Source organism: Eurytemora carolleeae, unplaced genomic scaffold, assembly GCF_000591075.1.
Source record: "Eurytemora carolleeae unplaced genomic scaffold, Eaff_2.0 scaffold296, whole genome shotgun sequence".
In the NCBI taxonomy this organism is placed as follows: Eukaryota; Metazoa; Arthropoda; class Copepoda; order Calanoida; family Temoridae; genus Eurytemora; species Eurytemora carolleeae.
In genome coordinates, this window is record NW_019396202.1 from 89,013 (window position 1) to 103,226 (window position 14,214).

At 31.5% G+C, this 14,214-nt stretch overlaps 1 protein-coding gene across 1 annotated transcript; it reads right to left on the reverse strand.

The window, feature by feature from the left end:
• Positions 1-5,516: 5,516 nt before the first annotated feature.
• On the reverse strand, positions 5,517-7,027 carry LOC111697993 (uncharacterized). The gene is made up of 2 exons (XM_023468197.1): positions 6,925-7,027; positions 5,517-6,478 (listed from the first exon to the last, which is right to left on the reverse strand). The coding sequence occupies exons 1-2, from the start codon at positions 6,934-6,936 to the stop codon at positions 5,681-5,683; spliced, it is 810 nt and encodes a 269-aa protein (XP_023323965.1). The 5' UTR covers positions 6,937-7,027; the 3' UTR covers positions 5,517-5,680.
• Between the last annotated feature and the right edge of the window lie 7,187 nt (positions 7,028-14,214).

Genomic DNA, 14,214 nt, shown 5'->3' on the forward strand with positions numbered 1-14,214 from the left:
TTTCACATGCAACACCGTGCACTTTGTAATTTGCAAATATTTTTGAAAATGTTCACAGGAATTTTCATAAAAATGGTTGCAAATTACAAATTCTCAGTGACAATTCAAATTGAAAGTGTAAAAGAAGACGACAAAAACTACAGTGTTTTTGGTGCTCTCTGTACTTAGAACTAAGAACGATGAAAGGGGATGTTATTATTAATCTGTGATTGAAAAACGTATCGTTTTTTAATAAAAGGGTTGTCTGCCAGGGTCAAAGTTTTACACAGTGTAAGAAAAAACTATTTCTATATGATGAAAACTTTTTCTACGGTCGACTACGAAAGAAGCTTTTCAATCATTTAAAAAAACGTTTAGAAGAAAACAATTTAAAAAAATTTGCATTTTTAGAAAATGCTCAGGTCTGCCCCTATATAGATAAAAAACGACTCAAAAAAACAAACCAATTAGATGACGGCAAATCACTAAAAAAGGCAGCTTATGCATAATACTACACCCAACCAAACTTTATTTAAAATCTTTTGATAAAACTATCTCCTAGCGTATCTCATATGTTACTTTTGTAAACAATCCTTATCCCTCCTTTTCTTCAGTTTAACACTCGCATGCGAAACCCAACGAAATATACTTATAATCTTTATTTACTTAACAAAAAATACTGTTTTTAATCATTGGAAAAAAGTCATGTGAAGGAATTTATCTAAGGATATCCAAATATATGAATATATATTCGTTTTCAAAAACCTATAAATATAACCATTTTTAGAAAACTATAAATATAACCATTTTTAGAAACCTATAAATATAACCATTTTAGAAAACTATAAATATAACCGTTTTTAGAAAACTATAAATATAACCATTTTTAGAAAGCTTTAAATATAACCATTTTTAGAAAACTATAAATATAACCATTTTAGAAAACTATTAATATAACCGTTTTTAAAAAACTATAAATATAACCATTTTAGAAAACTATAAATATAACCATTTTTAGAAAACTATAAATAAACCCATTTTTAGAAAACTATAAATATAACCATTTTTAGAAAATTATAAATATAACCATTTTTAGAAACCTAAAAATATAACCATTTTAGAAAACTATAAATATAACCGTTTTTAGAAAACTATAAATACAACCATTTTTAGAAAATTATAAATATAACCATTTTTAGAAACCTACAAATATAACCATTTTAGAAAACTATAAATATAACCGTTTTTAGAAAACTATAAATATAACCATTTTAGAACACTATAAATATAACCATTTTTAGAAACTATAAATATAACCATTTTTAGAAAACTATAAATATAACCATTTTAGAAAACTATTAATATAACCGTTTTTAGAAAACTATAAATACAACCATTTTTAGAAAACTATAAATGTAACCATTTTTAGAAAACTATAAATATAACCATTTTTAAAGAACTATATATAAAACCATTTTTAGAAAACTATAACCATGCAAAATATGCATAAACAATCTTTTTGCAAATTGCAAGATTTCGATGCAATAATTTACAATCTACAATGTGCAATTTACAACCTGCACTGTATAATTTACAATCTGCACTGTATAATTTACAACCTGCACTGTATAATTTACAATCTGCACTATGCAAATTTGCATATATTAAGGAAAGTTATTGCATGTTTAGCAATGTTTAAATGTTCTTAAATAATTGTATAGTCTGCAACTATAAATCTATAAATATGTGAATGGTGGTTATACAACCTGCTCCACCACTTGTTGCTGTATAGCCTCGTAGTCCCTTACATTCTCCCCATCTCGACAAGTTTCACGGATTTTTATCCAAAATGAGATTGCGAATTTCACGACTATGAACTGTGGAGTGGAAGCGTAGGGCAGGCGCGGGTGTGATGGGGTGTAGGAGAGGATGATGGATAGATTGGGTTATATCCCAAGTGCAGGTGTGTGTGTGAATGTCCCTGGTCTGTTTAGTGTCCTCTCCTGTCCTCTCCTGGGTGAGAGTAGAGGTTCAACCGTCCTCTGAGAGCCGTAGAGGCTGTCTTCTTCTTACACCTGGGTTTTAACTTACGAATCAGGGGCGGGGGAGGGTACCTTATTTTGTAGATTTTGATCAAATAAAATGCAATTAGATCATACAGATTTGTTTACATTTTGATTGATGCAGATTGAATTGACGGTTGAAAAACAACATTTAGATTGTTTTTTAATTTGAATTATTTTACTGTCGTTAATGATGTCCTTTAATCAAAATTACAAACAAAATGTGTTTTAACTGCTTATTGACAGAAACAATCTCAAGAACTGACAAGGGTCAACCCAGACCAAAAAATATTTTCAATAAAATGTGGAACTAACATCTAATTTTTTTTACTTTACAGAGGTTTGGTTCATCACCATCACCGAATTTTAAATCGTAATGCACATGCCGTTTGAAAATGGGGGTTGTTTAATGCATTGAGTTAAACTTTTGAATATTTTAAAGTTTTATTTTAAGAATATTAAAAAACAACTTTTCTTAATTATTTTTAGATTTTTTTTAAACGATTTAAATTTTTTTATAATTTAAAATTAGTTGACTGTTCACTTACGCTAAAATTACGTGCAGTAATGTGGAATTATGTTCATTTCACGTAATTGGCGAAACTACAATTCGCGAAATTACGCGTAAATTCGCGTAATTTCTGCAAGGTAATTTCGCGAAATATTGTAATAATTATGCATAATTAGCAAAACTTCAATTTTGCAAAATTACGCCTTAATTTCGCGTAATTTCTAAAAATGTAATTTTGCGAATTGTTGCAATAATAACGCCTAATTAGCGAAACTTCAATTTGAAAGTATTTAAATTATCCAATCAGATTGGACATAGTTATAGCATGCATATCCTTACACATATTTTTCCGCTATATTCATTTCTGAGAATTAATATGTACTTTACTCATTTCAGAATGGTTTCGTATTACCTAATTTCGTGTAATTACGACTTAATTACGCAAAACTAGACTTAACACGTAATTTTGCGTAATGCTCCTCCGTAAGTGAAAGAAATTGTTATGCATAATTACCCGTAACGTAATTACGACTGGAGACCAGCTAGTTCAGGTTTAACAATTACATTTTTTATATCTGTCACAATATATTTCACCTTAGCAGCACAATACTAAATTAATATTTGATTTATTCATTGAGAATCCTCTTCTTTATAACTGTGCTCAGTCAACCATTTAAATTACTAAAAAATTTAATCTTCGGAATCCCACCCCACCCCCAACTCTCCCTCCAAATATTGCCATTCAAGATTGAGAGACTATATGTAGGGGATTTAAGGGGGGGGGATAAGAGGGGAAGGGGGATTTAAAAAAATCAACGATACAATTAAAGAGGGTTTGAGAGAGAGAGGTGGTGAGAGGAGGATTTTCAAACAAAAGGAGGTCTAAAAATTTGTACATTGAGCCAAAACAAGTCAGTACTGTTTCATTCAAGGAAATTTTTTGTAGCCAATGACACTCGGCGCTACTCTTTTTAACATGATATATTAACACCGAAAAGTTTGCGTATTTTCACGATTTTTGGTAAATTTTTTAAATTCCAAAAATTCAAATTGTTTTGAGTGATGCATGCTGGCGAAGTCATGCGAGGTTTTGCTAAAATTTAGACCCATTCGGTTCGGCCGTTTTGACAAATTATAATTTTCTAATCCCTATATCTTTGCAATCCAAGGCCGAAGACCTTTGATTTTTAAAACTATAAATGTTACTGTATTTAACCGTAAAAAATTGAAATATTTAAGGTTTGCACAATTAGGTTCTAAAGATATTGGGATTAGAAAAATAGAGTCTGTGGTAAGTGTCCATGGTGATCCTTTGAAAAGGGGTGTGAAGACTGAAAAGGTATATTAATAATTACAAAAATTATAACTTTTTTATTTTACGCTTCCACAAACAGATTAATATATTTTATACGTTGATTCCCACTAAATATATAATGACAACCGATTGAGCCTATCTGTATCTATAATATATATAATAAAACAAGACATTCATTTAGATTTATGTTGCGTATAGGTGGCCAAACGGCCGGACCGATTGGACTGAAATTTTTCTGGACACTTAGAGGTGACCGGGGGGTGTTATAGGCTAAAAAATTCGAAATTACTTTTCATTTTTTTCAATTTTTTTCTTCCAAGGGCAACTCCAGGCCCTTAAAAACTGCATTAAGAAATGTATTCCAAAGTAAGTAAATCTATAAGTATCTAGATATATACCGTTAGTATCACTTAATACTTATGCATAGTAATACAAAATATATTATTATATTAATATTTTGCTTTCAAACAAACTAACATTCAATACTGCATTTAAAAAAGCCTAAAGGAATATAGTCTTTGGCACAAACTCTGATTTTCCTATCCCTTAAACTTTGCAACCCAATGTCATAGACTTAGATATTTCAGACTATAAATTCTGTTAAAAATTATTCTATGTTTGAAATATCAACGGTTTACACTATCAAGTTCCAAAGATATGGGGATTAGAACTTTTTCCGTTGTTATGATTCAGTACATTAATCATATTATCCGATTTAATAAAAGGAAATAATAACAGATAATATTTTTCCTTTTCATATAACAAAACAGGGGCGGATACAGGATTTAAATGAGGAGGGGGGGGGCAAGATTTTTTGGGAACAAAAAATTCATAATTTGGAAAAAAAAATCCCGCCTTACCTTAAAAGACTCAAAAATAGTCAAAATTAATGACTAAAGACTAAAAAACTAGATTTTTAAATTTTCACACATTATAGTTTATTAAGACAGATATTTTTTCTGTTTCTTTCCCTTTCCCTGAATCTGTCAGGGGGGGGCGAATGTCCCCCGCCCCCCCCCCTGTATCCGCCCCTGTAAAAAACCAAACAGAAGTAAAGAAAAGGTGTCTGCAATGGAAATTAGGATATTCTTTGTTGTAAAATATTATTTTTTTAATAATAATTCAAATTAAGTTTCAGGTTAGAATGATATCTTTAATGCGTTTAATCATATCTCCTTTTACTGAAGAGTTATTTAAAAAGCAACTCCTTTTAAATTTCATAATATGTAACAAAATAAAATTGCTTTTCAAAGACGTGAGCTTAAAATCAATATTACAGGAGCTTTGAGGAAGCAAGTAATATTGCATGAAGGAATTGAGTCTTTGTCACAAACTCGAATTTTCCAATCCTTATAGCTTTGTAACCTGATGGTGTAAACCTTTACTATTTCAAACGTAAATTATGTTATCGGACAGAATTCATAGTTTGAAAATTCAACATTCTAAGACAGTGCAGGTTGCAAAGATATAGAGGTAAGAAATTAGAGTTTGTGGCAAAAACTTAATTCCTTTGACCTTCTGTCTGTCTGTCTAGTTCAGTGCGGTGTGCCCCAACAGGTACAAAACCTCCACTTATAAAAAAAACTTTAATTAAATTGTTTTTATATATATTTGGCTTTTAGGTCAACATATTATTTGAAAACAAGAATCTCTTTCAAAATTGTATTTACAATATATAAATTCAGCACAATATATCATCCTGTTCGCAGTACATAGCACCAGCAGACAGCACAGCCACTCAGCTCACACAATAACAACAGAAACTAGTTCTTTAAACAAGCCTCCCAGGTACAATATTGGTTTGCTCTCTGCTTACTGGGAAGCAAAGTCAAAGTTGAATCCTGTCTCGAACCTGTTCAGCTTAAGTTGACCGGGAGGGAAGAAGCGTCTAGGTTCGGGGGTGGTGGTCTGTACTAAGGCAGGGTTGAAAGCAGTCTGGACACGTTGGGCGGGCTGGGGAGCAAGACGCTGTGCAGGCTGGGGAGCTACAAACCCAGCCTGGTGAGAAGCATCAAAGGGATTGATGAATGGGTTTACTCCAGCACAGTCAGCACAAGGGGGGACTACTCCAGCGTTGAACTGGTTGAGAGAGGATGCAGGGGCATTCTGTGGAGTAAATCTAGCTCCGTTGGTGTTGAACTGAAAGTCACGGTGGGTGGGATCATGAGGATTAATGAAGGGGTTGAAGTTGGGGTCAACAGGGGCATCATTGTAATCATAATCAGCAACTTGCTCAACAGCAGATACCTGGACAGGGGCAGCTACTTGGACAGGGGCGGCAAGGGCAGGAGAGTCCTCAGCTCCAAAAGGTGCGGAGTTAAGTCCGTTAGCTCCAGTGGGAACATGAGAACCGTCAAGAATTCTAAATCCATCCTTACCAGCGGTGTATTTAACGTTGTAGGTCTCACCATCGTCTCCAATATAAGAATACTGTCCAACTCTCTCTCCTTCTGCTCCAGTCTCCTCTCTGAACACTACTCCATCCTCTTGAGCATATGCAGATCCGAACCTTCCATCTCCAGCATTGAATCTCTGTTCCTTGAGGATCTTGGCATTCTTGGGGTCAACAAGTTGACCAGCGGCGGCCGCAGCCAGGCAAGATGCTACTACCTGCAAAAGTGTAATATTATTAATCAGCACTATAAAACATCAATTCCATGCTTCTGAATGATTATCAATAAAAGTTTTGTAATTTATATTCAATGACTTTTAACCACTACAGCTATAAGAACAGTATATGCTAGAAGTAAATACATTAAATAAATTTAGATTTTTAAAAATTTTAAGTTTTCATTGCAATGTCATAAATTAAAAAAAATACTGATTTGATTAAAAAAAATTCTGTCTTTTTAAACAAAAAGCCATTAAATATCTAATTATTAAGCACAGTAAATGGATAAAAATTTGTATAACAACGTTGAAACTTGAAAATTTCACTTTTCTTGTTTTAAAATATCGTAAAAGTTACTTTTCATAAAAGAATGAAGGCTCATGATTTGACACAAATAAAAGAAAGTTAACAAAAAAAAAGTTTTGACTTTGAATGAGATACTTACAAACTTAAGCATGATATATATTTACTGCTTGACAATCTTCTACACTTCTAGCCTGAGCTCAAGTATAGACAATGTGCAACTATGCTAATTTGACCTTCACTAACTCTATATATACTAGTTCTACGCGCATGCGTAATTGCACCAAGCGCGTTAGATAGCGCCGGGCGTAAATGCCTTGGGGCGAACTGTAACATCTACAGTGATAGAGTTTATAGAGAATTTATTATATATTGACAAAGAGATCTGTAACAATTCATACAATTAGAATCTTTAACATGGTTTATTAAATTCAATACAATCCTGGGACCGAATATAGGTAATTAAAACTGCCGGTTAAAATTTGAATCACTGATTCAAATCCTTCCCTAATCTTTAACTTTGAATCGGTGGTTCAAATTAAACCGGCAGTAGGTAATTCAGCAACGTAGCTCAAAATCCTTAATTGCGGTTCCTAATGAGATAGAATTTTGATTTGGGTTCATGTTCATCTTTTGGAAAATTATCCTTCAAAAAATGTCTTATCTCATATACACATATTTGTCTTTTATATACTCCTATGATGAAACAAGACCAAGTAATTTCAACGTGGGATTGAACCATATTTCTAGATTTTGTGTTATCTGTAGAATAACGTAGAGGTTCGGGGGGGGGGATATCAAAACCGGAATTAGATTTTTTGGAAGAACAGTATTAAAAGTTTTCTAAATGTTTTTTTATTGATTTGTTGATATTTTTTATGTACATACAAATATTTAAAATTATTTGATTGCGCGCAAAAAATTGCAAAATATTAGCAAGATATTGCCAAATTGGATTTGATGTTGAAACAATTTTGAAATTCGATTTATGTTTGAATTTATTATAGAGTATGTTTAAAATCAGCAGTTATGCATTATGTTTTATTTCGTAAGATTTGGTGAAGAATTGCACTTGAGATTTTTAATATTTTTTTACTGTACATTTTAATAATAAATATTTAGATTTCTATGAACTTCAAGGGTTTAGTAAAATGAACATTTCTCTATAAAAGATAAATTTAATATATCTGAAGAAAATAAATTTGTAATTTTTTTATAGTCTCCAAAATCATTTATAGAAAAAGAGGATAAAGTTGAAAAATTGAAGGTTTTGATATATTTCTGTCCCGCGACCCCTTTATTCAATATTTTGAAACTAGTTTTACTATACAGTGCACTTAGTCATATTTAAGATATTTAAAATCTGGTTTTTTGACCTTATCCAGCTTATCCATGGGGGTTGTTACAGTTATCTACAAACCAGACTTCTGTTCAGAAAAAGTAAAGAAGGTGAAAAGCATTAAACGTGTTGAAGCAGGCCGATTACAGGATTTAATCCAGGGGGGGCCTCCAACATTCCCCCCCCCCCCTTGATCTTTCATAAAAAACTAAACTCTTTAAAGGGACTGTAATCGTAATTTCAAGTGACCCTCCATGTGAAAATGGCAATGCCCGATTTACAACGGTACCCTTCGAAGCATTGTCCGATCAAGTATGAATTGGACAGCATTGGCCTTGTTTCGTAAAACTGTTTATTTTCATTTGCGGTTTCTCTGCGAAATTGAATTATCTTCCAAATCTTTGATCAGAGCTGGGAACTTTTGAATGGTGAGTATTGGGATTGATGCTTGATCCACTCTTTTCTTAACCTTGAGATTAAATAATGCTTGTTCTCCTCTTGTTATTAATCTCCAGATTAATTAAACTATCGGGATTAAGGATATCCCATTCTAAAGTTTTCAGCTCTGATAAAGTTGTCTAGGGTACCGTTGTAAATCGGACATTGCCATCTTTGCATGAAGGACCATTTTAAAATACGCTTACGTAGGGAATTAAATAGGAGAAACAAAAAAATCTTTTTAAGTCAACTGAATTTGGTAAGATAACATTTTCCAAGCGTGAAAAGACGAAACGTGATAATTACTGTCAAATTTTGATTCCTTTAACACATTTTTTCAATATAAGTTAATAATTTTGTTGTCTGTTTTCAATCATTTAAAAGTTTAACTAAACATTCTTTTTTAAATTGGACCCTAGGCATAATTTTCTTTTATTTAGGAAAGAAGGGGGGGGGGTGTTCTACCCTCTCTTTAATCGAATATTATTGTAGAAAGGGGTCCCCCCCCCCCCAAGTTGCACATCCTTCTGATACCAGCATTGCAATTGTCGATAATTCTAATTTTATTATTATCAATCAACAACTTAATTGATTCAATTCTTTGTAAAATAAAATCTTGTCTAAATAATATAATCGTGTGAACTTTAAGACTATAAAATATATAAATCTAATTGACATGTTCGCTCTCCTGAACTTTATAGAAATACTAGGTATAGTAGCAGGCGTTGCCCAGATAGTTACTCCCTCCGTTTACCCGCGAATGGTATTCAGACATGATTTTAGCTGAACTGCCTGCTGTTGCCCGTGGGATTTCAAAATAGGTTGATCAAATAGATTTTTAAACTACAATATCAAATTCTTTGTTTTCCATTTAACATTATAGACAATTTAACAATCTTTAAATTTCGTTAATTTTATTCTTGAAAAGTATGTTTAAATACATTGTTGCAAAAACTGTGGGTTGATTGTTTTGTATCTTATTAAATTTCAAAGATTATATTTGATGTTATGATTTATTGAATAAATTGATATTTATTAAGAACAGAGCATATTGAGGCTTTAATTTTCAGGGGGTTTAAGTCCCCAACAGAGGCTGAACAACCCCCCCAGTATAGCTATTGGATTTAGCAATGACTGAGCACCAATAATTATCAAGAAATTAGTAATTATCAAGAAATCAATAATTTTAAAGAAAAAGAAAAATGATCGAGAAATCGATAATTATCAAGAAATCATGAAATCAATTGTTAGCAAGAAATAAATAATTATCAAGAAATCTATAATTAACAAAAAAATCATTAATTATCAAGAAATCAATAATAATTAAGAGACCAATAATATATTTATCATTTATATTTGTCTAAAGCAAAATTACATTAAACAATATAAAAGTTTACAAACTAATACTCTTTTCTCTGGATATCGCATTTTATAATTGACAGGGTTTGCCAAAAAACATGTGCAATACAAGACTTTTAGCATAAGTATAGTTTAGCTATTCAGAGGTGGTTTTCAGAAAAGGGGTTTCTTGGTCCCAGTCTAGTGTTTTTCGTTTTCTAAAAATGTGGTAAGATGACAGTACAGCAAGGCTTGAAAGATTTTCACACATTGCTTTGAAACTAACACTAGGTTTGCAGAACTTATGCAGTTTCTTTAGAATCGCCTTATTTGATGGTGAGATATATCCTCTTGAGCCGATTTCAAAAGGATGAACCAGAACAGACACATCCCTAGTTGTTATATCTGTAATAAAATGTTCATACTTGTTCATCTTTTGAGCGTTGGCATTTTTGATATTTGTTTCCAATGGGACAGTAAGCTCAAAAATATCCATCTTTTCCTCCATTCTATCGATAATTACTAAATCTGGTTTCTCTGCGGTCACAAGGAGGTGGGGGGGAACAGTACCTCCCCCTGGAAGGGTATGGGACGGGATGTCGGCATACATCAGAAATCGGTCAATATCAATTAATCCAGTGATATATTTAATAAGATTGTTGTGCCTCCAATAATTTTTAAGAAATCAATAATTATCAAGAAATTAATAATTATCAAGAAATCAATAATTATCAAGAAATCAAAAACTGTCAAGAAATCAATAATTATCAAGAAATCTTTTTTTTTTTGTCAAGAAATCAATAATTATCAAAAAATCAATAATTATCAAGAAATCAATAATTTAAAAAATTCAATGATTATCAAGAAATCAACATTTATCGGATTTTAAAACGTGTTTGTCTTTTTTAAGTCTTTAATAACGGGAAACCTTGCTTCGGTGGATATCATACCTCAGATGAGATATATACTCACATTACCACAAATTCACACAATTAACATGGTTTATGCAGATTGTCAGACAAAACTTGTAAAATAAAAATAAAGTTGCATAGCTGATAATACATCTATAATTATAAAGTAGTAATCTCTATTTGTGTCTGAGTGCCTGTGTATCCGATCATAGCTCATAAACCCTTGACCGATTTGCTTCACATTTTGATTGGGGAACTCGCGTAAAATGACGGAAATGTTTTTAGCTTGGTTAAAACATTAAAAAGTTGAGTATTAGTTGATTTTTATGTGAACAAATTAGTTTCCAGGCAAAGCTGGGTTTCCAAGAAAGTATATGAATGAAATTCTAAAAATAACACTATACATGTTGAGGAAAAAAACAAAAGATAATATTTTGCATTTTGTTAACTAAATTTCATATATTTTCACCAAATACATGAACCCTGGAAATAGTTTAGATTTGTGGAAAATATAATACAAATACCGTCTTTTACTAACCCTCAAGTATGTGTACATTATATATATGCATTAAAGCACCAAAAAAAGACGTTGAAAATGATTGTTTGGGAAATAGATTTTATTTTAAAATATACGTTTTTTATATATATTATTTATATAAATATAATATTTCAAAATGATAATTGCATAAAGCACGAATTTAATTCATATTTTAAATAATCTAAGTACATGGGTATCCCCAAAATCCTTCATATTACCATAAAACCAAAATTCTAAAATAGACCATTTACTTCCCACTCCTGCCGAGTCCATTAGTGCCTTATCCAATCAGTGTTCAGCCATGTGTTTGGTGTCTATTCTGAACCGATAGAAATTGCATGGCGGTAACATCTATCTTTCTGTCTAGCTCATTTTCCAATAAGAGATAAATCCTTATATCGGCGCTACGTAAATGGAAACTATAGTGAATTCCTTCTACGGATATAAATACAAATATTAATTCAAAACCGGTTTTTAAAAGTTTCAGATACATGGCATTATATTGATCCCGCATTTGCATTTATTCATTTAGGCGACTGCATAAATGCATAGATCTGATACCGGGTGTTCAAAGATACATGAATCAATTTAAAGAATTAATTTTAGGTCAGAACTTTTGTATTGTTAATAATCCCCTAATGATACTTCTGTATTTTGTGGTTCAAACGATCTTATCGTTCATAAACGATTTCGTTCGGGTTTTTACATACAAAACTAAAGAATTTTCCAAAATATTATGAAAAAAACGATAGTTTTTTTCTAGAACGAGTAATTTTTTCGAAAAACTGAAAAAGCGATTTTTGTTAATGAACGATCGTTCAGTTAGAAAATAAATAAAATAGATGAAAAATGAACAATAATTTTGCAAGAGGAGGAACGAAAAAAAATTTGAACAGTTGAAAAAACAACGAAATGTGTCGTTCACGAACGATGAACGAAAGAAATGAAAAAAACCGAATGTGCTTCTCATAGGATAACGGACTTAATCTCTTAGGCTAAAAGTTTTCACAGTTTTTGATTTAAGGCATTGCAATTAAATCTCTGTAAGAAACAAATTTTTTGTCTTTTAGCGGTCACAAAATTAAATTTTACTAGCAATTTAATGGCGCCCTATTTCAAGTAAAGATTGTAGTTTTTGATGACTTTCTTTTTCGTACATTTGAAACAATAACAACAAAAAAGGTTGCAGACTTATTTTTAGAAATTCCACACAAATTTGCGTCCATACAGTTTAGCCCGTTTGACGTTTATTGGATACACACAAACAAACCAAAAACAGACAAACCAAAGATTATTAATATAGAATACCAAATTCCATGACTTACTTACTAAAATTAAAATTTTAGTAAGTCATAAAAAGCTGAAGATCTTAATTTTATCGAGACACCTTCTGGATCCACCATGTTAGAAAAGTGGTATTTCTAAATATCAGATTTCCGGTTCAGGTTTAGTGGATTTAATGACATTTAAAGTATAATAGGATTTTTTTAAAGATAATTTACAAAACAGAAGAACAACAAAATAAGCTTAGTGTCAGAAATTAAATTCTTAATGTCAAGTCAATTATAATAATAACTAAATCAGGAATTATAAAATGTTTGTATTTCTCTAGAGTAATTACCGTTATAAAAGAAAAAAGAATCAGAAAATATCAAACTGGAATAACAGAGGCGTGTAGTATTGAAACACCCCGTTTTTGGTTCACCCCTAGATAAAGAAGTAAAAGGGTGCTGCACCTATTACCAAACTTTCTGAACAGACAGAACCCTTGACAGATGTTTTAGCCCAATGAAACCCCTCTCTCAAGAAATACAGTGATAATCAGAAAACTCTGGGATAGGAAGATGACTATTAGAATCAACTTATAAATTTAAAAAGCCCATCAGCACGAGACACAACAATTTTTCAGTGTAAACAGACCCATTTACCAATTGTAGGGTTTAATGTCAAGAAAAACTATAATTTGCTTTGTAAAAACATCTTTAAATTATTGCCATAATGTCGTCTTCCTATTTCAGTGATTTCTGGTTATATAAAATTAATTTAACTATTTAATTATTTAATTGATTAAAATTTAAAACTAAAATTAATTAGTGCCACCTAAAAAGTGCAAACCTAGCTAGCGTGCCTATTTTATCGCTGCTGACGTTTTATTTAATAATGTGTATTTTTGGGGACTAAAAACCTAAATATATTTATGTTACTAGATATATTTATCTACTAAATACAATATTTTAGAGTTCGGTAAAACAGGTCGAAAAAAGTATCGCAAAAAAGCCTTGACAAATTTAGAATTTTCTTATTAAAATATTACTTAAAATTATTTGCTGCAAACCTAAAAAATCACTAAAAAAAAGTTTTTAGAGGTTTTCCCTCTCATTTTTTTTCATCAAACTACTCCTAATTTTATTCTTAGAAGTTCAAAAGTATATATGATCGTCTTAGAAAAAGAGCAATGAGTGTGGGAGGTTAAGTTGAGTTGAAAACTAAAATTGGTTAAATTGGATTAATTGAAGAGGATTGCGTTTTCCACAGCGGGCTAAAAAATTCTTTTAAGAGGGCTGCAGAAGGAGTTTATGTGCAGGGGGGGGGGGAGTTAAGGACATGAAATGATGCTAATTTTGCCTCCCTAGTAGTCCCTAGAATTAATTCTGAGATTTCTTGTTTTGATACCTCTCCCCCCCCTTTCTCCTCCTCAATTCTCCCGGAACACCCCGATTGCTAGCTGTTTCGGGGACAAAGGACAAAAGACTGATATAAAACTTGAATTATAAATATGGATTGGAGTTGTCAAAAACATATTTCAAATACTTTAAATTATGATGTTGAGTGCAGCTTGCCAGCTATGGGCGTGGGCTTGTCTACGGA